The 22,518-nt window shown below is 25.3% G+C and overlaps 1 protein-coding gene across 1 annotated transcript; it reads left to right on the top strand.

Moving 5' to 3' along the window:
• The first annotated feature begins 6,672 nt into the window (after window positions 1–6,672).
• Window positions 6,673–22,398, top strand: LOC126902505 (protein bark beetle). Its single transcript, XM_050679867.1, has 35 exons — window positions 6,673–7,144; window positions 7,203–7,375; window positions 7,444–7,640; window positions 7,724–7,898; window positions 7,963–8,132; window positions 8,241–8,470; window positions 9,556–9,674; window positions 9,744–9,880; window positions 9,946–10,945; window positions 11,011–11,253; window positions 11,333–11,516; window positions 11,585–11,745; window positions 11,805–12,031; window positions 12,087–12,269; window positions 12,767–13,017; window positions 13,091–13,331; window positions 13,414–13,519; window positions 13,590–13,838; window positions 13,954–14,198; window positions 14,256–14,440; window positions 14,524–14,796; window positions 14,971–15,529; window positions 16,620–16,764; window positions 16,865–17,128; window positions 17,191–17,448; window positions 17,517–17,755; window positions 17,830–18,044; window positions 18,960–19,190; window positions 19,258–19,382; window positions 19,615–19,752; window positions 19,818–20,088; window positions 20,173–20,368; window positions 20,838–21,082; window positions 21,496–21,682; window positions 21,758–22,398. Exons 1-35 carry the CDS (start codon window positions 6,845–6,847, stop codon window positions 21,916–21,918), a joined length of 8,283 nt encoding a protein of 2,760 aa, XP_050535824.1. The 5' UTR covers window positions 6,673–6,844; the 3' UTR covers window positions 21,919–22,398.
• The last annotated feature ends 120 nt before the right edge of the window (window positions 22,399–22,518 follow it).

Genomic DNA, 22,518 nt, shown 5'->3' with positions numbered 1-22,518 from the left:
GCACTTGGGCACTTGGGTCAAGTATAGATGATATCTGACGGTGATTAAAATCACTATCATAAAAAACGCTTCGATGCAAATCTTTAGATAGTGTTTAATTTTAAAAAATTGGTGGATTATTCCAAAATCTACATGACCTGCTATTTCCATATTTATATCCTGATTAAGATAAAGTATGTCGACTGAAAGAGGGATATAAATATTATTTCTCATAAAAAAATTATGTTAATCCATACACTTTTCAATAAGTTATAGCATTCGGTAGCCATTTTCACCGTGAAGACAAAATAAAGTCCGAAATTTTTTTTTTCAATGATAAATTATATTACATTAGCTTTGATTTAAGATATACATAAAAATGTCAGAATTTCCAGAACACTTTCAAAAGTTAAGTTTAAAAAATTATTTTTTTGTGTAAAAGTTGTCATTTTAAATCCCCCCTGTGGGCAGGTAAATGGTCAAATTTGTAAAAAAAAGTATACCAAATGAAACGTATAGACATGATGCATCTATAAAAAAAAATTATATTGATTTGTTCATTTTTGAAAAAGTTATAGCAGCTTTAAGTAAAATTTTTTAAAAACTTTCGAAAATTAGTGATTTTTAAATTTTTCATTTTTTTGGAGATTTCCCCCATTTACGGGGAACGAGGGAAATTTTTTCAATTTTTGATGGTAATGTCTTTGACTAAATACGATTTGTGATATTTTGACGTATTGTTGAAAGAAATCGGTTCGGTGAAAGCTAAAAAAAGTAACAGATATAAAAATAAACACATCGTAGTAAAACCAATACTTTTCAGCTTCGCATCGAACCTAATTTTGATTTTTAATATGTTAAAAATAATCTATTCAAAATGTCGTGTTTTACTTTTTTTTGGTCCTTTAAAATTAATTGTTATACAAATTTATAATCAAAAAATTTTTTATCTTTTAATTAAATTAAATTGCAAGCTTGAAATTATAATATTCTCCTCATGAACATTTATAAAAATCAATACCTCTTTTATTTCTCAGCCTACAGAACAGAATACACTGACACTATTACACATTTAATTTAGACTTTTAGACACCACAACTGTACTAAAAATAGAAAATAATTATAATAACTCTTTTGCGTTGATTGAAATACGGACTGATGACTGAATGTTTCTATAATAAAGCATAATACATTCAAAATACTAATCTCCGTTTGTGCCGTTCGTAGCACATTATATAAGGGCTGAAGACCCTATTTTTCTACTCATTCAATAATCTCTTTTTCTCAAATAATTTCTTTTCTACTAACAAGGAATAATAAAGGAAATAGAAATGCATTTGCTTTTGCTTTTGGTATAATCCACCAACTTCTTTAAATTAAACATTATCTACAGATTTGCATCGAAGCATTTCTTACGGTAGTGATTTTAATCACTGTTAGATATCATCTATACTCATCCCAACTATGCCACGTCCATACTGTGCCGCGACCCTACTGTGCTACCATTTTTTTAAAATCTAATTTTGTAATATTAAGAGTGTATACATTGTCAATATATAATGTATATTTCACTTTAAACATGATAACATTTTTTGGTTTCAACAATTAGTGTTTATATATAAATCAATAAATAAAAATATGGTAAATTATTTGTCGCGCGAAGCAAGAAAAATTTTTGGAACTTAAGAAACCCCAAGTTCAAAACACTATTTACATTTATGATCTATTCGCTATGAATTTAAGGAAGAACTGTTTTAGTTTACTAATTAAATTTTCAATTTAAGTTTACAGGGTGATATTTTAAAAAATATGCTTTAAAATTATTGAATATTAAATTAATTTAAACTCTTTAAAATCCAGTTGGATGGGGCTTAATGAAAATTCCGTGAATTTTTGAAACCCTAATTATTACGATTATATAAAATATTAATATTATATGTATTATTTAATTTACATTATTATTTTTATACTTTTAATAGCACTCAAATATTATTTTAGATTCGATGCGAAGCTGAGAAGGTATTAATTTTACCATGATGTGTTTATTTTTTTTTTTATTTATTTTTTTTTTTTTTTGTGTCTGTCACTACTTTTTCTCAGCTCTCACTGGACCGATTTCTTTTAACAATACGTCAAAAGATCACAAATTGTATCTAGTTGAAGACATTACCCTTAAAAATTTAAAAATTTTCCCTCGTTCCCCGCAAATGGGGGAAATATCCAAAAAAATTACAAATTTAAAAATCGACAAATTTTGTCATTTTTTTCACTTTTTTTTCTTAAAACTTCCATAACTTTTTCAAAAATCAACAAATCAACATAATTTTTTTTTAAACTAAAACCTTAGATATTTTCCTTTCATTTGATATAATTTTTTTGAAAATTTAACACTTAACCTGCTCATGGGGGGGGATTTAAAATTGCAACTTTTTTACAAAAACTAACTTTTTCAACTTAATTTTTGAAAATGTTCCGGAAATACTGCGTCCTTTAAACATATATCAAATTAAAGCTTATTTTATGTACTATAAAATGAAAAAAAAAAATTTGTCCCGACACCTTATCTTCTATGTGCAAATGGCTGTCGAAATTATAAAAAAAATGTAATATTTGCGATAAAAATCACCTTTTATAACGATGTTTTTTGTACTTAAAACTGCCATAACTTTTTCAAATATTAACTAATCAAAATAATATTTCTTTATATTGAAACCTTAGGTAATTTTCTTTCATTTGATATCATTTTTTTTTGAAAATCTAACACTTATTCTGCTCACAGGGGGGATTTAAAATAGCAACTTTTTTACAAAAACTAACTTTTTCAACTTAATTTTTGAAAATGTTCCGGAAATACTGCGTCCTTTAAACATATATCAAATTAAAGCTTATTTTATGTACTACTAAATGAAAAAAAAAAATTTGTCCCGACGACCTATCTTCTATGCGCAAAAGGCTACCGTATTTAAAAATATGCTATTTTTTATTAAAATTCTAGGTTTTGTATTTTATTTTATTTTAAAATATTTTATTAGGGGAATAAACTGACTTTCATGAATATTATATAATTTCATTGACATAGAATAAAGTTCATAAGACATATGATATTATACTTATTAACATTTTTTACTTTTTTAAAGTCGAAAAAGTAATTTTTAAATTTGAGTTAGCTTAAATAGCCAATTTTATCATGCAACAAAAATCAACGAATAGTTGCCGAATGGGTAACACCTTGATCTTTAACGCCTAGGGTACGAGGTTCAAATCCGTTTGTGGCTTCTAAAATTTTGCATTTTTTTTTTGAGTTAGAATAGAATTTTCAAATCATTTGATATTTATCTCATTTAGATTCAATAATTTCAATAAATATAAAGGATCTTATCACTATAGTCTCCCCTCGTGAGAAGAAATTGATATTCATGTTAATATTATTTTACTATGTGGTTCTTTTTCTGGCTACGATTTATTTTGCCAACCCTCACTAGACCTACTTTTTTCAACGATACGTCAAATGATTCATTTAAGTTTATGATATTTAAGTTAATGATTAGTTTAAGTTATTACTCTTAAAAATCAAAAAAATATTCCTTATTCAAATAAAAAGTAGCTTAACTAGATTTGTCCATACAAACAATTAAAATCATTAATTTTTAATATTCTTAAATTATTTATTGTCGAATTAAATTTGATATGATAAAAGTATTCAACTACAAAAGTAAATAATTTTACTTTATAATTTATTAATTTTTTAACTCTATTTCTGTGTGCTACTACCAGTCTATAATATGCCAAATTTTTTAGTAATATTTTGCTATATAAATCATAAATTTAAAAAAAAAATGATTTTTAGTTTCACCTGAAGTTAACGATGGAGTTTTACAATTATAATTATATTTTTGATAATATGCTCAATTGAGTAAATCTTTTTAACTACTTTGGTTTGATTGGTTCATTTAATTAAAGTAAATTATTAAAATTAATTAAGTTCTGAATATTTCAATTGCAGAATTTTTTTAAACACCAAAAGTTATTAGGATATGATTACTATTCTTTCTATTTCAGTTATCTATTACGATAAAAATGTAAAAAAATCGAATTTTTCTGACAAATGTACTGTAATTAGTAATTATAAAATTTCCAGATTGCATATTAATCTTAAAAATTTCATTTTTTTCAATTTAATAATGTCAATTTCAAACTTGCAAGTTGAACTATAAGTTATGGTAACAAATTCATTTTTTAGCTTCGATGCGAAGCTGAGAAGGTATTTTTCATTAAAACTTTCACTTTAAAAGACAATAAAAAATAGGTTCAAAATGATTACCTTTAACATATTAAAAATCAAAATCAGTATTAATTTAATACAATTTTTTTTGTTCTTAATTATTTTTTTTTATATGTAAATACTTATTTTTTAATAATAAGTAATAATATTAAAACTTAGAAGTAATAGAAAAAGTTTAATTGCACATTTGAAAACATCACGAAAAGTTTATTTAGAAAAGTATATTTTTTTTCTGATGAAAGTTCCTTTTGTTTAGTGTATTTATTCATAAGTAACAAAATTTTTTTATTAAAAAGTATTGCATAAATTCCTTTAAATTTGTATACGCATTAAAAGTATATGAATATACAACTCCTTTTTATTTTTATAATATCTCCGTAAAAATTACAATATTATATTATTGAATACCACTTTCATACTCAATTTAATTACTGTAATTATTATGTATTCATATATTATAGTTATAAATCGGGGTAAAATTAAGGGAATAAGTGTTATTGTTGTTTTTGAAATAATCTACCAATTTCATTTTTTTCTATTTAATAATATTTATTTCAAACTTGCAAGTTGAGTTAAAAGTTATGGTAATAAATTCATTTTTTTTTTATTAAAACTTTCACTTTAAAGAACAAAAAGAAGTAGGTTCAAAATGATTACTTTTAACATATTAAAAATCAATAATAATTTGAAAATAATTAATTATAAAAATTATATAATATATAATTAAAATAATTACTAATCTGGATATAATTAAGGAAATAGGAGTTGATGTTGGGTTGGGTTGGTTACATTTTTAACTTTATAATGCTATAACTCATTGAAAAGTGTACGAATCAACACAATTTTTTTATGAGAAATAATATTTTTTAATAATCCCTTTTTCATTCGACATACTTTATCTTAATCAGGGTATTAATAAGAAACTAGCAGATAATGTAGCTTTTGTAATTATCCACCAATTTCTTAGAATTAAACACTATCTACTGATTTGCATCGAAGCGTTTCTTATGATAGTGATTTTAATCACTGTCAGATTAAATCTATACTGGACTCAACTATGCAACATCCCCACTATGCCGCGTCCCCACTGTGCTGGGTTTTTTTTTATAATGCTCTTAATTGAGTATATTTTTTAACTTTTTGATTGTTTTTATTAGTTTCTATGCGTAATTAAAAAGGTATTGGTTTTGTGATACTGTACGTTTTTTTTTTATTTATAAAGAATCGAGAATTTAAATTTCTTATTGATGTAAACAAAATAATAACTTTCTTAATAACTTTATATATTTCTTTATGTAAATATACATAGAGAATATTATATAAAGTGATTCTTTTAATGCTGGCGTAAAATTATAGTTTTAGATAGAGGGTTAAGAATGTTAAAAGAATTCATTTTTTGTAAAAAAAATATTTACTGGATTTTAACATTAAAGTCACTTATATTTGAATAGGTCTTTAAAATCTGTGGACCCTGTCTCTCTTTAATCCGGACCTGGTTTGGTGGATTTAATTTAATGATTTCTTCATTTTTTTGTATGAAATTTTTTTAAATACGTATTTTGTAAATATTAGTAATTTAAAATNACTCCGATCATCCGAATCGCCGATTATCCGAATCACTTTCAGAAAAAATCAGAAAAAAATTTGTCCAAAGTCCGCGGCGTCAGTGTAGGCACAACACGTGGTAAGAGTTCCCACTCCAGTTCCGGCGCATTGCAGTCACCTGTCATTGTTTATTTTGATTAGTCAGTGAATGGGTCCCGGTCCCCATTAATTCGGATAATTGGAGTTCTACTGTAATTTAAAATTTTTTTTTTATCCCATTCATATTTTAAAGATATTCAAAGACAGCCGTAATTAAACTTTCTTAATTTATGTGGTAAATTGTGACTAATAGCTATTATTCAATTAATAGTCAATAATAATATCAGTAGTAGTGTGTTAGGTCGAGTTTGCCTAATTTTTATAACAATAAGAGCTTGAATTTTAAATGAAATAAGAGATGATTCATAAGCTTTAACAAGTGACAAGTCACTTGAATAATTAATTTTATAAGTGGTATAGTCAATTAGCCCTCATTTACAGTGAATGTCATGACTTGAATAACATAACGACTTGCTTTTATAAAATACGATAGCAAAACCAATTGTATAATATTTATTAATATCCTAAACTATGTGTAATAATAATAATTTAAGTTTAAATTGTAATATTCAAGAATTGACAATGCGTCACGTAGGTACATCATAGATTTTAACGGTTGAGAAATTCCCAGTGTAAAAAAATGGACATGTACTCTCTTTGTTCCATTCACCTGTTGCTCCGTTACTACACTATTTCCACTACACTTCCTCGCTACTACTTTACCATCCGAACCCCCACTATTTGAAGATTCATATAACAGTCAACAAGATTACATTGATAATACCGTACGAAAATTCCGTATAGATTGTAGACAATGGGTTGGGTGTTTATGTTTAAAGATTTAAAATATTTGTAGTTAAATTTTTTGTTTCCTAGTTTGAGTAATTTTTTATTAGTCAATTTTTTTGAAACAATTTTTATCATGTGATATTTAGGAATATGGTTTCAAAAACAATAAAATATTTTTGGGTGATTCAAACTATTTTGATTTTTAGCCCAGTTATATATTCAAACGATTATAACTCATGGCCAAATGTGCAAAGAACTGCTAAAGAATTTACAGAATGGGCGGGTGGTATTGTCACCGATCAGCATCGACTAAAAGCAGAAAAAAGCCCTTATGTTATATTAAATAATGTAATTGTCGAAGACACAGGAGAGTTGATTATTGATCCAGGTGTAACTTTAAAATTCACTCCAAAAACTGGTATAACTGTAAAAGGATCGATTAAAGCATATGTAAGTTGCAATTATAGTATTACTTAGAAAAAATATCCACTTAAATTTTTAATGTTAGGGAGACGCTTATAGAAAAATTGTCATGACATCAAGCATGGATTTTGAAGATATTGATGAAAATTTACATCAATCTTCAATTAATATTAGACTTGTTGATGGATCTAGTGTTTTATCGGGAAGATTACAATTATTTGTTAAAGGTGCTTGGAGATCTATTTGTACCTCAACTCAGTATGTACTTTCTAAAAACAATCTTTATTAAAATATTAATGTTATATATTAATATGTTTTTTTTCTAGATGGAGTAAAGCTGATCTCCATACAGTGTGTCGACATTTGGGCTACCGAGGAGGACAATTTTTACATTGGATGGAACCAAATATTGATAAATTGCATTCACGTCTTATGCTTTCAGATTTACAATGTGGAGGAACTGAAAATAATCTTTTTGAATGTAAAGGATGGTTAAATAAAAAACTTGGATCTGGTAGTTGCGGTATGTAAACAGTTTTAAGTTTGATGTTTCTAATATAATATAATATAATGATATTTTTATCATATCATTAATTATTATTTTAGATTTAAAACAAGATATAGCTCTAGAATGTCTACCTTATTATGAAAATAGTTTTGCAATGAAAAATTATTGGCAAGGAATTAAGTTTGAAAAAGCACAATCTAAAAAAAAATTGATACACCATAATACACTTTATCAATCAGAATCTCTCTCTGAACTAAATCATGTAATAATAACGTAAGTTCAATTAAACAAAGAAAAAAAAAATTATATTTACTATTTAAATTTAAAAATAATGTAGGTATGCAGGTGTAGGAGCTGATTTTAAAGCTACTTCAGTATTACAAGTAAATGGTGTTCCACCACTGTTGAAAAATGTTTCAATTTTGCATTCTGCATACAATGGCATTAACATAACTACTTCAGATGCAATATTAGATTTACAAGATTGTATTATTAAAAATAATCAAGGTATGTTGTAAACAAATTAACTATTACAATTCTTGTCTATTTTAAATAAAATAAAAAAAAAAATTATATTTTACATTTGAAAATACTTATTATAACTTAATATTTTAGGATATGGTATTTTTATGAATTCTTCTTTTGGTCAATTAAATTTGTTTAAAACTCTTATATCAAACAATAAAGGAGATGGTGTTCATATTGTACAAGGCAAAATTGATCAAGATCTTATTAGTAATATCAATGAACTATGTTCACTGCCAACAACAACTGATCAAACTTTTCCTATAATTGTTTCTGTTCAACAAAATCAATTCAATCCGAAACAAATCAACTGTTATAAGGTTTTATAATCTTATATTATATGTATATTAAGTTTTTTAAATGTGTAATTTTACGATAAAAAAATATTTACAGTGGCATTTACAACATATCATTCTCTTCAAATCATAAAATCATTTAAACCTGACATCAGGTTAATTTGATTATCTTAAAATAAATCTAATTTTCCATCTACTCATTATTAATTAGTTAAATTTGCTTTATTTTCAATTCTTTGTGAGATTTTAATATTAATAATAATTCATTTTTTTTTTAGAAAAAAATCAGTGCAAATATATCTAGGTTGGAACAGAATTAATTGACTACTTCAATAACTTTTGATACAGTAAACAAAATTTTTTTTGTTTAATGCAATCTTAGATTACGTTAAAATCATATTTTTTATTATTTGTTCTAAATAATAAAAAAATAAATTTTAATAATAATTTGTTTTTTAAGTGTTAAAAACTAATAATAAAAAATATGATATTGACCAGAGCATATTTTCATATATTTTAAGTTAGTTAATTATATAGTTAGCATAAATATATTTAGAAAGTTAGTTGACCTATATTAATTTTTTTTTAAAGAATTTGTTAGGTTAATAATTGCAGAACCCAAAAATATTATGAAATTCCTTTTAAAACCTTAATCAAACTTAAAATTTGACATTATAAGATATTTTATACCATTTTAAATTCAATTAATGTTTTAAAGGTTGTCTCATAATATTTTTGGTTTATTATTATTAATATTTTTAATATGTTCTAAAATAAATTTAGATAAACTAATTTACTATATATAAGAAAAATTGCCATAAACTCAAACTATTTTATTTTCTAAGCACTGTTATTAATATAATTTAAAAATGCATAAATTATTAAAAAAAATTATGACAAAATGTTGATTGCATCAAAGTAATAGGAGTTATTAGTTAGATCTGTTTCACTCTGTACATAGAAATTTGTACTCATATATTTGTACTGTATCTTTATTAAATATTTAATACATTTTAAAAAAGTATGATTAGTTTAAAGAATTGAATTTCCTTCATAATATTAAATTAATTATTATATATATTTTAACTATAGTGTTACATTTTTTGTAGAGTTTTTCGACAAAATATGGACAGGTGTTAAGTGTAAATATCGAACAAACAATATCATATGAATCGGATAATAGTTCATTTATATATATCTATGATGGAGAAGTTTCTACTTCGGAGAGGTTATTAATTTAAAAATTATTTTGATACTTAGTCATATTTAATATAAATTTCATTTTGATTATTCATAGACTTTTAGCTACTATTCCAGTGCACAATAATACAGTGCCTTTATCAATAACTTCTAGTCGTAATACTATTTTAGTTCAGTTTTCTTCACCAGCTAAAAAATCAGTGTTTGGTATACTTAGAGTTACATCTGGTTTTGGTATGTATTATCATATTAATATTTTTTCATGATTATTTTGTTTATTTATTTATCATTATTTTTAGTGAAGTGGCATAGTGTAAACATATCTGAAAGTATTTTATCAGACAATATAGGTTCAGGTCTCTTTGTTGAAAATTTATATAGTGCTGTATCTATGTCAAATTGTTCTATTCAAAATAATAGTGGAAATTCTGGTGTAAATATTTTTAATGGTTCTGCTGATGTTACACTTATAGGATCTCAAATATCTTATAATAACGGTTTTGGAATTTTGACTAACAATTATGGGGGAGTGCGTAATATCACTTATTCTGAAATTAAATCAAATTCAGGACCTGGAATTGCTGTTCGACTTTTAAATAAACACACCAAAAATGTATTACAAAAAACCATTTTAACTTACTCACTGATTACTAATAATTCAGTAGTAATTGATGGTTGGTGTCATGGAAAATCAAGTATTAATGTAACAGGAAATGTCTTCAGCTATAGTATTTATGCATTAGAAATTAAATCATGCACAAAACGAAGAGTACATATTACAAACTTAATTGTATCATATAATGAATTTTATAATAATAAAAAATTAGCAATTCTTATAAGACCTATGTTAAACATAGATTCTGTTATGGAGTATAATCGTTTTAAGAAACAAGAACATGGTTGTATATTAATTAAAAATGATCACTTTGATGAAGATTTTGATGAGTCTTATACTAATTCCATTATAAAATATAATGAGTTCTATGATAACAGTGGAAGTTATGTTGTAAATTTAGGACTAAGTACTTACAGTCAAATACATAATATGTTGTTCACATGGAATTATTTAAAAAGCAATAAAATAGTTCAACCATTTAAAATAATTTCAAGAAATAAAGTTGCTGCAGTTATAGTAATTGGTTCTTCTAATATCCATGTAATGAGAAATATTATTGATAACCCATTATCGGATTATGAAATTGGTGTACAACTTGAAGATCAAAGCCTTGTGGTTAATGCGACTTATAATTGGTTAGGAAAAACTGATGATCACTTTATTGTTAATAGATTGTTTCATAGGTATGAAAAAATCATAATTATTGGTGGGTTTATCTTTTATAATTAATTTTTCTTTGTTATTTTAGACGAGATAGATATAACTTGGCAAAAATTGAATTTGTTCCATTTTTGTTGCATCCCTCTAATCCTGGCACAACATCAATTATGACTATTTCTACAATTGTTACACAGTTGTATAAGGCTAACAATGATTTTGGTGGGGAAGTTGATGGTGTAGAGTATATTTCTAGTGGAGAGTATATAGTTACTAGGGATATTAATGTAGCTACAAGTGGAAAATTAGTTATTCATCCTGATGTGACTTTGAAGTAATTATTTAGTTAATTATTATTCAAAATAGTAACTATTTAAAGTTTGTTTTTTAACTGAAAAAAATCTTAATACAAGGTTTAATCCTGGTGTTGGTATTATGGTTGCTGGTAAACTAGAAGCTCGAGGTAGAGGTTTTGGAAATATTAAATTTACTTTACATGAAAATTTGAATTCTGTTGTTAATGAAAGCATTGATACAACAATTAATTCAAATGTTCGCTTAATAGCAGGTAGAACATATACTGAAGGAAGATTACAAGTAGGTTTATATTTTTTTGTTAAATGTTTCATTTTTTATGCAGATTTTATGTTTTTGATGTTTTATAGGTTTATTCTGAAGAGTTAGGTTCATGGGGATCAGTTTGTAATTATGGCTGGTCAATGGAAAATGCTGCTTTAGTGTGTCGTCAATTAGGATTGGTTTTGAATCCTTTAGATTGGACAGTTGATGTACCTATTGCAGACCCATCAGAGCCAATATTTTTAACGTAAATATATATCTTAAATAACATTTTACTCTTAATTTACACTTAATTTATTTGTTTAGAAATGTTACATGTTCTGATGAAGATATTGACTTAACTAAATGTAAAGCAGAACAAGTTATTGAGTTTGACCATGGTTGTAATCATTCAAAAGACGTTGCATTTCGTTGTGAACAACCTGGTTGGACAGGTCTTAGATTAGGAGTATTAGCAGACACTTGTAATTTACAGTACATCACAATAGAAAAAGCTGGACTTGTTGATTATGTATCTAATACATTTGGACCCGGTATGTTTAAAATGTTTAAATATTTCCCATCTAATTGATTAATCATTATATATAGCATTGCAAGTTGACTTAAATCGACACACTTTTGATGGTGTTAAAATATTAGACAATTCGGAAAATGGCTTGGAAATTATTTATTCTGATCTATATTATAGCTCAAGTTATATTCATAACTCTGAATTTAGTGGAAATAAAGGAGCAGGAATATGTTTTAAGCAATTTGGCTTGAATATACATGGTAAAAAATTAAATAAATGGTTGTAATTATTAAATTGTTATAATTATAATTTATTGAGCTCTAGATAAAAAATACAAGTCTCAATATTTAACAACTTAGAACACATAAGTGATTTGTACACTTTTATTAATTTTTAAATATTAGTACCATTAAATAAATAATATTATTACGAATATGTTGATACCAATATATTAAAAATAAAAAGACAGCACTTGTGTGTTTTAAGTTTTCAATATAATTCTTTTAATATTAAAAAAATATATATTTTACTGTATTACAGAAATATTGATATTCTTTCTATTTAAAGTGTGTGACAACTGATAAAATTGTTACATGACATCATGGATTCTTAAATATAAAATTACATTAAATCTTTCTGAATGTAGTTATAACGTAATTCAATTTTTGTAAATTTTAGATCGGACACAATTTTTTTAAGCACTATAAAATAATCAGTGTTTTACATAAATTTATCCCAAATTAATAATATATTTTAGATAGTAATATTGAAAGAAACAAGATTGGTATTCAACATGATGTTTCAATAAGTATTGATAAACAAAGAGAACTAGCTGGATGGTTTAAACCATTTGCTACCAACTCATTTCTCTATAGTCCTGTGTTATTTCCTAATGATAAAAATGATTTACAAATTGAATTGAAACCAAATGAGTTCAAATATGTTATTACTAAACAGATGTCTTCATATAATCTTGGGGAATCTATACAGTCTAAAATAGTGTTCCAAGTACGTTCTTAACTTTTACAATAATCACAATTCAATGAAAAACATATTTAAATTTTTTTATCATTGTGTTTAGTGTACTAGAATTAATTATGTTGTTGGAATTCAGATGTTAAATATTCCTCATAATAATACAAGTGAACAAATTACAGTTTATAATATTCATAGTAATAGGGCCAATAATAATGTTTTATGGAGTTCTTATCATGGTACAAGTATATTTCCTACCCAGAGTATCTCCAATAGTATTATCATGCATTATAACAGTGGATTTAATCCCCGTGGAAATATTGTGCTTCTTGTATCATGTAATCAAGGTATTTATTTAGCTCGTATTATATAGTTTTGCTTTAAGATTAGAATATCAAAATATTAATCATATCATGTTATTTCTTATAGCCACCATTAACCAAGGCTTATTAGCACAACCAGAGCCAACATTATATGTAACAAAAACTGCTATAAAGAGCAATGAAATTGGTATTTTAGCTACTTATTACAGCGAGTATGTCTTTTTGTTTTTTCCAATATTTTTAATTAATAAACATTTAAGAATGAATGTGATTTTAATTTAGGTTCATAAGTATTGAAAATCAAATGGATGTTAATAAATTAAAGAAAATTCAATATTATTTAAGACCTCTTAATGAAACAATTAATTTATATGATTGTGATATATCATATAACAAAAAATGTGGCTTTCTTGTTCAAGAAAAAGAACAATTAATGTTTCCATCATTATCAAACAATAAATCTCACATTCATATAATTGTCAACCAATCTATAATTGCTGATAATGGAAAAATTATCGATCATTATTCTAAGTATGGAACATATTTGAATATGAACTAAACAAAATAATAAATTTTTTTAGCTTGTATAATAATGTTAAAGTTGAATTAACCTATAGTAGCATAACATAATGATGTTTATTTTTAGGGATACACAAAATTCATTAAATGTTTACAAATGGGAACTTGCTGGAAATTCATTTGAACGTAACTTGTATGATGGAATTCAATTAATATTACCTTATTTATATTCTTATGATGAAAATTTTACTCATTCAGTTGTAATAAATAATAACTCATTTGTTCATAATTCAAATTTAAGAATAGATATTGGTGGTCATTTTTCTGTTTTGAACATAACACAAAATTCCATACAAAATAACATTTGCAATGGTAATTTGTGATAATCATAATCAAATTTCACTATTGAGTACATACAAATGATTATAGGTGGTTTAATAACAATTTCTGGAATGGAAAAATACTTGCTTATATGGAAAAATACAATTATTAGTAATAATGGTGAGTTTATGGTTAAATTTAGTGCCTTGAGCCAATGTGAAATAATGAGTTCTGTATTTGCGTTATTCAGAGAAAATATATTAAAAAGTAATTTGAGATTATATACTACAAAAGTAAGTTAAATCTCCATGTTTTATAGTAAATAATTAAATTTATTATGTACACCAGTTGATTAATTTGTTTTAAAAATTTTCAGTTGAACTCTGCTTTGATAGTCTTTGATGGAATTCAAAATGTGAAAATTGATCGAAATATATTTTCCTCTAATAATAATTTGAATTATGCTATTATTGCTGGATTGAAAACATCAAGAACAAGTTCAGTTATCAATTTGGCTAATAATTGGTGGGGTTCTGTTGATGTTAATCGTATCAAAGAACTTGTTTTTGATTTTGACGATTGGAATAACAATGCAATCACTATTTTCACTCCATTTTTAATTGATGATTCTTTTGATGCATCACTATCGGTATGTATTAAATGTCTACATTTATTATATAAGGTGTTCAGTGAGTAGGACACAGATTTCTATTGTTTTAATTGTTTGTAACAATTGACCTGTTTCCTATTTACTTCTGTAAGTAAAGATATTATCCCTGAACATCTGTATAATAAATTTATTCCTTTTTTGACATTTTTTTAGATGACTTGGGATGATCTGTCACATATTTCCAATGGTGTGTTAGGTGGTAAAATATCAGAATCACTAACTGTTGCACCACAAGAAAAGCCTTACGTTGTTGAATCTGATATTACAGTAATGCCTGGTGCTACATTAAGAATATTACCTGGTACCATATTAGAGTTTGCTCCTAATGTTGGTATTCTAGTTCTGGGATCATTGATAGCTAGGGGTTATATTGGCGGAGAAATAACTTTTAAACCATTGAGTAGATCAGTATTACCACCACAAGCATATGATTTAAAGCCTATGACTGGTGTGCGATTAAACCCTGTAAAGAATGTTGATGATTCAAATACAAATTATTTTGGTTTTTTGGAAATTTGGAATAGCACCTTAATGCAGTGGTTACCTTCTTGTGATCATTCATTTACTGAAGCTAATGCCAAAGTAGTTTGTAAAGAGATTGGTTCAAACAGTTCAACTTTAAATACTTGGTTCACATGGAAAAAACATTATTATAATGAAAGTCAAATGGTTGTTGCAGCTCAAAGTTGGCCTCAACGTTACCGGTGTTCAGGTAAATAAATATAAATAATATTATATATTAAAATAAATTATTTGAAAATAAATTTTATTTTCATACTTAATTTATAACTATATATTTATTTGAAATAATTTGATAGTTATTGGTATACTTATCCTGAGTTAACAAAATTGAATAATTATATCTACAGGATGATTTTTTATGATGTCGATATTTGCAGGTACACAGCTTTTATTATCAATGGTAGTAAGGCACATTATTGTGAGTTTATAAATACACTAAATGGCAACACAGAAAGTATATCTATTGATAGTCATAATTGACAATAAACTTTGAATTAAATTTAAAATAAAATTTGAAACTTTAAATGTTTATATCTAATAAACAAATAAAGTTATATTAAAAATTCAAATGTTATTTACTATTAAATTAAAAACTCAAATATTTTATTAAATTCAAAATATGTATTCAAATTTAAAAAAACAAAGTTGACACCCTTACAAGTCATAAGGGATGAACTTAAAAAGTATTACATAGTTAATAATTCAAGAATAATGTGTAACTAAAGATAACCAAAAACAAAATGTTTTAATTATACTTATTTTGTAGATAATTGAGTGGGTTATGATAAAAAAGTCACTCGGTATAATAAAATTAGTTTGTTCATTATATAAAATATTTTAGATATGTCCATGTCTTAAGTTTTATACTGACGTTTCAAATTTTGCAATGAGTTCAAAACATTTCATTCAACATGAATGTATTCAATGTATTATTATCTAGTGTTTTTAAATTTAATAATCTGCTGTTGTATATAAAAAATTAGTATTCATTATATAATATACATCAAGAGTCTATTAAAAAATAAGAATTTGTTTGATATTTTTTTTTAATAGATTACCAATGTCTTTGTATAACAGAGTACATTCTTTAATGCAATTGTAAAGAATTGTTAAAATTTTATAAAATATAACAATATAATTTCTCAAGATAAATTAATAATAATAAAGATCATTCATATAATAATTACAACATATTATAGATTACTATATATAATTTTATATTATTTAAATTATTTAAAAGAAATGAATCAATTATATTTATAATATTTTTATTTGGTAAGGTTATGAAAATAATATCCAAAGTTGTCCAATTCTGAATATTACTGATGAATTTTTAATATGTGATTGGAATGATGAATCATTTGTCTTTGTATACTGCACTGAATCCATCTTACCAAGAAATCAACAACATTGGGGAGGCATAAGGTTAATCTATAAAAATTTAGGATAAATATAAACTATTAGGAATTCTAAAAGTTATGAATTAGTTAAGGAATTTTAAACAAATATTTGAATGTATGTAAAGGTTTGCCAATAATGATTTTGAAGTGAATGATTACACAGAATATTTACACGATGATGAAAACCATGGTATGAAATTAAATATCCAATCACAACTGCAATTTGTCAAAATTGATGGTGCTGGTGTTTTACATAATGAATTGTCATCAGCTGTTATGGCAATCGGAAAATCTCCTTATATAGATTCAATTAATATAACAAATTCAGCATCTCATGGAGTATCTATTTTAACTTTTAAACATCAAAATATACATTTATTTTCTAATTGGTTTGTACCATAAAATAATTATTTATTTATTAAAAACTAAAAATTTTCCTTTTAATTATTAGGATTGAAAATAATACTGGCATAGGAGTAAATATTATATCTTTAACTGGTGAAGGCCAAGAAAACGATGAAAGTTCTTTTAATGTTTTAAAGTATGTTAATTTACCAAAAGATACTTTTGGGTTGTTGGATATGTGTGATCCTACTAAAGACATTGTAGTTTTTGAACGAATGATTGTGCATTTCAAATATGGAGATCAGCCTTTAACTTGTGTAAAAATTTTCCGTAGTCATTTTGGTTTTAAATCATTAGGCTTAAGGTTTGTAGAAAAAATGTTTTTCTTCTAATTATTTTTCTATTTTCAATAACTAATTAATTTTACAATAGAATACTACAGTTGAACTTAGCACATAACACTGATTATGTCAGTATATATGATGGTATTATATATAATAAAACTTCAGAAATAACTCGCCTAGTAAAATCTTCAAAAACTCAAAAAAGAAGATTTTTTAAATCAACTTATGGTAGCATAAGTCTAAAAGCTGTAGCTCATGCTGCATCATCTCGTATTTTTGGTTTTATAGCTGAAATTGTAACTCTTCCTATAGCTGCTATTGGTTTTGGTATAATAATCAATTATGTATTATGATTAAATATAAAAATATCAATTATTAATATTTAAACTAATTAAATTTAGATCGAAACACTGAACACAACATTTCTTATTCAGTCTTAAATAATAATTTAATGGGATCTATCAGTTATACCTGTGCTGGAGAAGTAAATCCTCATATTAGTATTGCATGGAATAAAATAATGAATAACTGCAAACATATACCTGATACAAATATAAGTACTTGTGAAATGCCATTACAATTCCAACTACAAAATACTCAAAGCATCCAAATGCACGTAAGTTTAAATATCTAAAAATTGTTTCTTACGAAGTATCACTTATTAAAACTAAATGCTATATAGAGGTGCGGCTGGGAAACTATCTTATTTCCATTACCTTTATTTCCAAGTTATAAAGAGATAATTAAATTTTTTTATATTGTGTTTTAAAAAGTTTATGACTAAAGTGGCCTCCATTCGGGTTAATGTATTGAGATAGTTGAATTATGAAGTTTCTCTCCTCTCTTACCAACATATTGTTGATAGCAGCTTTAACATTGATCTTTAGTTTTGCTAAGGTCTTTGGATGTTCGGTGTAAACTTGAAAGCCCCACAAAAAGAGATTACATGGAGCTAAATCAGCTGAATGTGCTGGTCATTGAAGATTGCTTCGTAAGTAGATGAGACATCCAGAGAAATGTTTTCGCAAAAGATTCATCAACATACATGTTGTGTGAGCTGTAGCGCCATCTTGCTGAAACCAGTCATCCTCTACGTCCATTTCTTCAAGTTTTGGTTAAAAAACTCCTCAATCATGTGGACATAACACACAAAACTTGACCATAACAGTCTGACCATTATATAATTGCAATAATTGAACAGGCGCTTAAAAAGTATGACTTCACAGCAATCACACACTCCTTCCTCGTCCACTGTGTGATCATTATTAAATCTATATGACATTAAACATTAGTTACCATTCTTTCGAATGATTATCACTTCCTCCATCCTTTTCAAAATAAATGTTGCTAGATAGCGCGGATTTCAAATAAGGTAGTTCCTGTGCCACACCTGTATTATTTGGATTCTAATTTTTTTTGTGGTACTCTATTTTATGTTACATTTTATATTTATTGGTTATTTGAAAAAAATAATATTTATAGTTTAAAGTATTATGTTTGTCAAATAATTTTTTTTAACTATACATTTTAGAATAATCTATTGATAAAGAATCAAGGTGGTTTAAAAATATCAGCTGATTCTAGTGGATATGCTACTGCTCTCCAAGCAAACATTCATAATAATTTGTTTACTGATAATTTTAACTTACCTGTTTTAAATATAACTGGAAATCGTGTAGCACCCCAACAAAAGATTACAATTTTTAGAAACTTTTTCTCTAATAACACTGCCCCATTTGAGAATATCATTCAACTATATCAAGTAATTATATAAATAATTGAAAGTATATAAGTATAATTTTAACACATGAATAAACTTTTTTTTACAGGTTGTATCAAATTTTACTTACAATTATGTTTATAACAATATTGGTTTACATATACTTAAAATGTCTGGTTTTCAAGGTATTAGATTGCCACTACAATCAGTGACGTTACACAATGGATTTTATTGGTAAATCTTAAAGTTGTTCAACTGATACTAAATAAAAAACAAATATAAATATTTAGATTCCCAGAGCTTCCTGTTTCATTATGCATAGAGTAGAACAAAATGTTGCTTTTTCAAATAAGTTTTAAACTCTATTATCATTTGGTTATTTTTTTATCATTTTTTTTTTCATTATTAAATTTCTAAAAATTATCTCATAAATACATAAAAAATATATTATTTATGCATATTATAGGAATGAAGCAACAGATATACTTAATAAAGGAACAATACTTGCTTTATCTAATGGCCAGTACTATGTTCACAACGTTTTTTATAATCCAGAAAATAATTATGAAATTATAGCAGCTACTATTAACAATCGATCATTAAAGTATATATTTTTTTTGTTGGTGTGTTTAATTTTGTATTTTTTTATTCATAATATTTTTTTTTTAGTGATTTTATTTATCCCATAGAAGGATCTATTGATGCTCGGCATAATTATTGGGGATTTAATGATTCAGTAGCTGTATTTGGAAGAATTAAAGACTATAAAGATGAAATTGAATTAATGGCTGTAGATGTTATGCCTTATTATTCTTCAAATAAAACTTTGCTTGAGTCTGAAAAGTGTCCACCTCCATGGATTTTAATGTCTTCAACTAATACATGTTTTGCATACATAGCTGTGCCAATGACTTTTTATGAAGCAAAAACATTTTGTACTGTAAGAAATATTCTATTCAGTACATTTATTACAATACATTACATTCAATACACTTAAAAGTTAAACAACTTAAATACTTTTTAGACTATGAATGCATCTATGCCATTTATTACGGGCGACTATTCGAGTATCAGAAGAACTTTACAACTGCAAATATATGACTATGGTTTAATATGGGTGCAACACATAGATTATATAAGTCAATGTACAGCTCTTGGATTTAACAGAGTTCAGACAAACATAGACTGTTTCAGCCGTAATGCATTTTTATGTGAAATGGGTAAGTTATAATACTAAAAAAAAAAGTGTATATGCAGAGTAATTTATGTACTGTTGGCTACTAAATTTTCCTAAAATAATAACTTTAATAATTTCACGTTACAAAATAATCCAAATAAAAATATGACAATCTATAACAATTTATTAACCAATAATTTTAATAGTTTTTTGATTTTATTATTATTAATAATTTTATTTTCAATTTATATTTCGTTCAACTATTATTGCGTAAAATAATTTTTAAATAGGATAAAATCATTTTTAAACATAGTCAGCACCTCAAATGTACATAAGTGTTTATGAGAGTGGTAGAATTAAAAAACGCTTAACTTTCCCATGTATAATTTTTACATTAACAATAATTGAGAGAAACATTTCTTTCAACCATTTCAACCATAATCCTTTCTAAATCTGTAACTGATAAAACACTTATTGCTATATCTTATATTTTTACTTTTTTTAACCAATAGATCCTCAAGTTGTGATAAATCCATTGAAATGGAGAGATGATATTGTTAACATAGCAGTAACTGGATTAATATTAGGTTGTTTATTTTGTGTAACATCAGTATTGTGTTGTTGGTGGACTAAATCAAAGCGGAGACATTCTCAAAGGCTAACTAGAAGAAATTCAATTCGTCAATCATTAACATCACTACGCTCTTTATCTCTTTCACAACCTACATTTTCTGATTTGAATTATAGGCGAAAACCAGTAAGAAAATATAATTTTCCATTAATTCATTAAAATTTGTTTAAAATGATTTAGACTTAAGTATTGATTTATAATGTATAAATTTTGGTTAGAAAAATTTATTTAACTAAATAAATATTAGTTCAATTTTTCAAAAATCATAGATTAAAATAGTCATGTATCAATATTTTTTATATATTAATATAAATTAATAAAAAAAAAATTTTCTTGGAGTACCATCAATTTGTCAATATTTTTTGAGAATAGTAAATTAAATGATTCCTTAAATAAACATCAAACAACTAACAGTAATATTTTAATAAATAGCACATAATATGTGTCACTTATTACTGTAAAACTTATTTATTATAATAAAAAAAGTAATTAAATTATATTTTTGTCAATTGCATTACACAAAATATATTATTTTTTAGCTAATTGATAATCCAAGTGGTTTCAATACTATATCGACTAAAATAAATGGTAGTACTGATTCAATATTAAAGTCACAATTTAACTCTTCTGTTGATGATTACGAGGCAAGTGATCTCTATGAAGTTCATAATGGCAATGACCCTATTAATACCGAAAATGAGTATGACTTAGCTTACAAAAATAAAGGTAATTTGGTTAAGAACATTTTCAATTATTTAAATTTTTTAATAACATTGAGGAATTTAAATGTTTAATTAATAGGGTTTAGAGATAATTCTACTTTCGCATCTACTGTTGGTATGTGGACTGACTTAAGTAGTCGAGGTGTATATAGTAGTGCTGATGTTTTAGAAACCAATTTGGATCTGGCACCATCACCTCCACCTAGGTCTCACAGCCAACCTCTTGAAACTTCAATGTGATATCCTGTGTACCTAATTTTTGTTTTTGTAATATTAACTAATAGCATAATCGATCTCTTAGACCCGAGAATTTTCACATATTTATTAATTATGTTATTATTTTGTATGCATAAAATGTAAATTTTTGTTTTATTGTTTAACTATTAGTCAATAATATTAAATTGATAAAATTATCCATTGCACTGCCCTGCCTATGACTGTAATTTTTACTGGGCCTTCTAAGTGAATTAATTAATACTATTATTTATAGGTTAACGAAATTTAACATGGTATTTTTTGTTTTATATAAGATTTATAGCATGTAACTTATATTTATGTGATTTTGTAAAATATGCCGTCCAGTTTATATATAACACAATAACCGTCCATGAGAGAAATATATTTTACTACTAGAAATATACTATTTAATTTATATTATAAATTATTGTTGTACACTTGACATTTTTTTATGAACAATATATATTTAGTTTATATATATTACGTTTTGTGGTTATAATTTTCATTTTCAACTCATTTCCCAAATATATATTCTTTGTTTCTTGGTAAAACCCATTTGTCATTGATGCAAATTATAAATTGTTAACCGTTATTACTCATAGG

The sequence above is a fragment of the Daktulosphaira vitifoliae genome, unplaced genomic scaffold (genome assembly GCF_025091365.1).
Source record: "Daktulosphaira vitifoliae isolate Bord-2020 unplaced genomic scaffold, ASM2509136v1 Scaffold_3, whole genome shotgun sequence".
Classification (NCBI taxonomy): domain Eukaryota; kingdom Metazoa; phylum Arthropoda; class Insecta; order Hemiptera; family Phylloxeridae; genus Daktulosphaira; species Daktulosphaira vitifoliae.
This window is presented reverse-complemented; position numbering and strand designations above follow the sequence as displayed.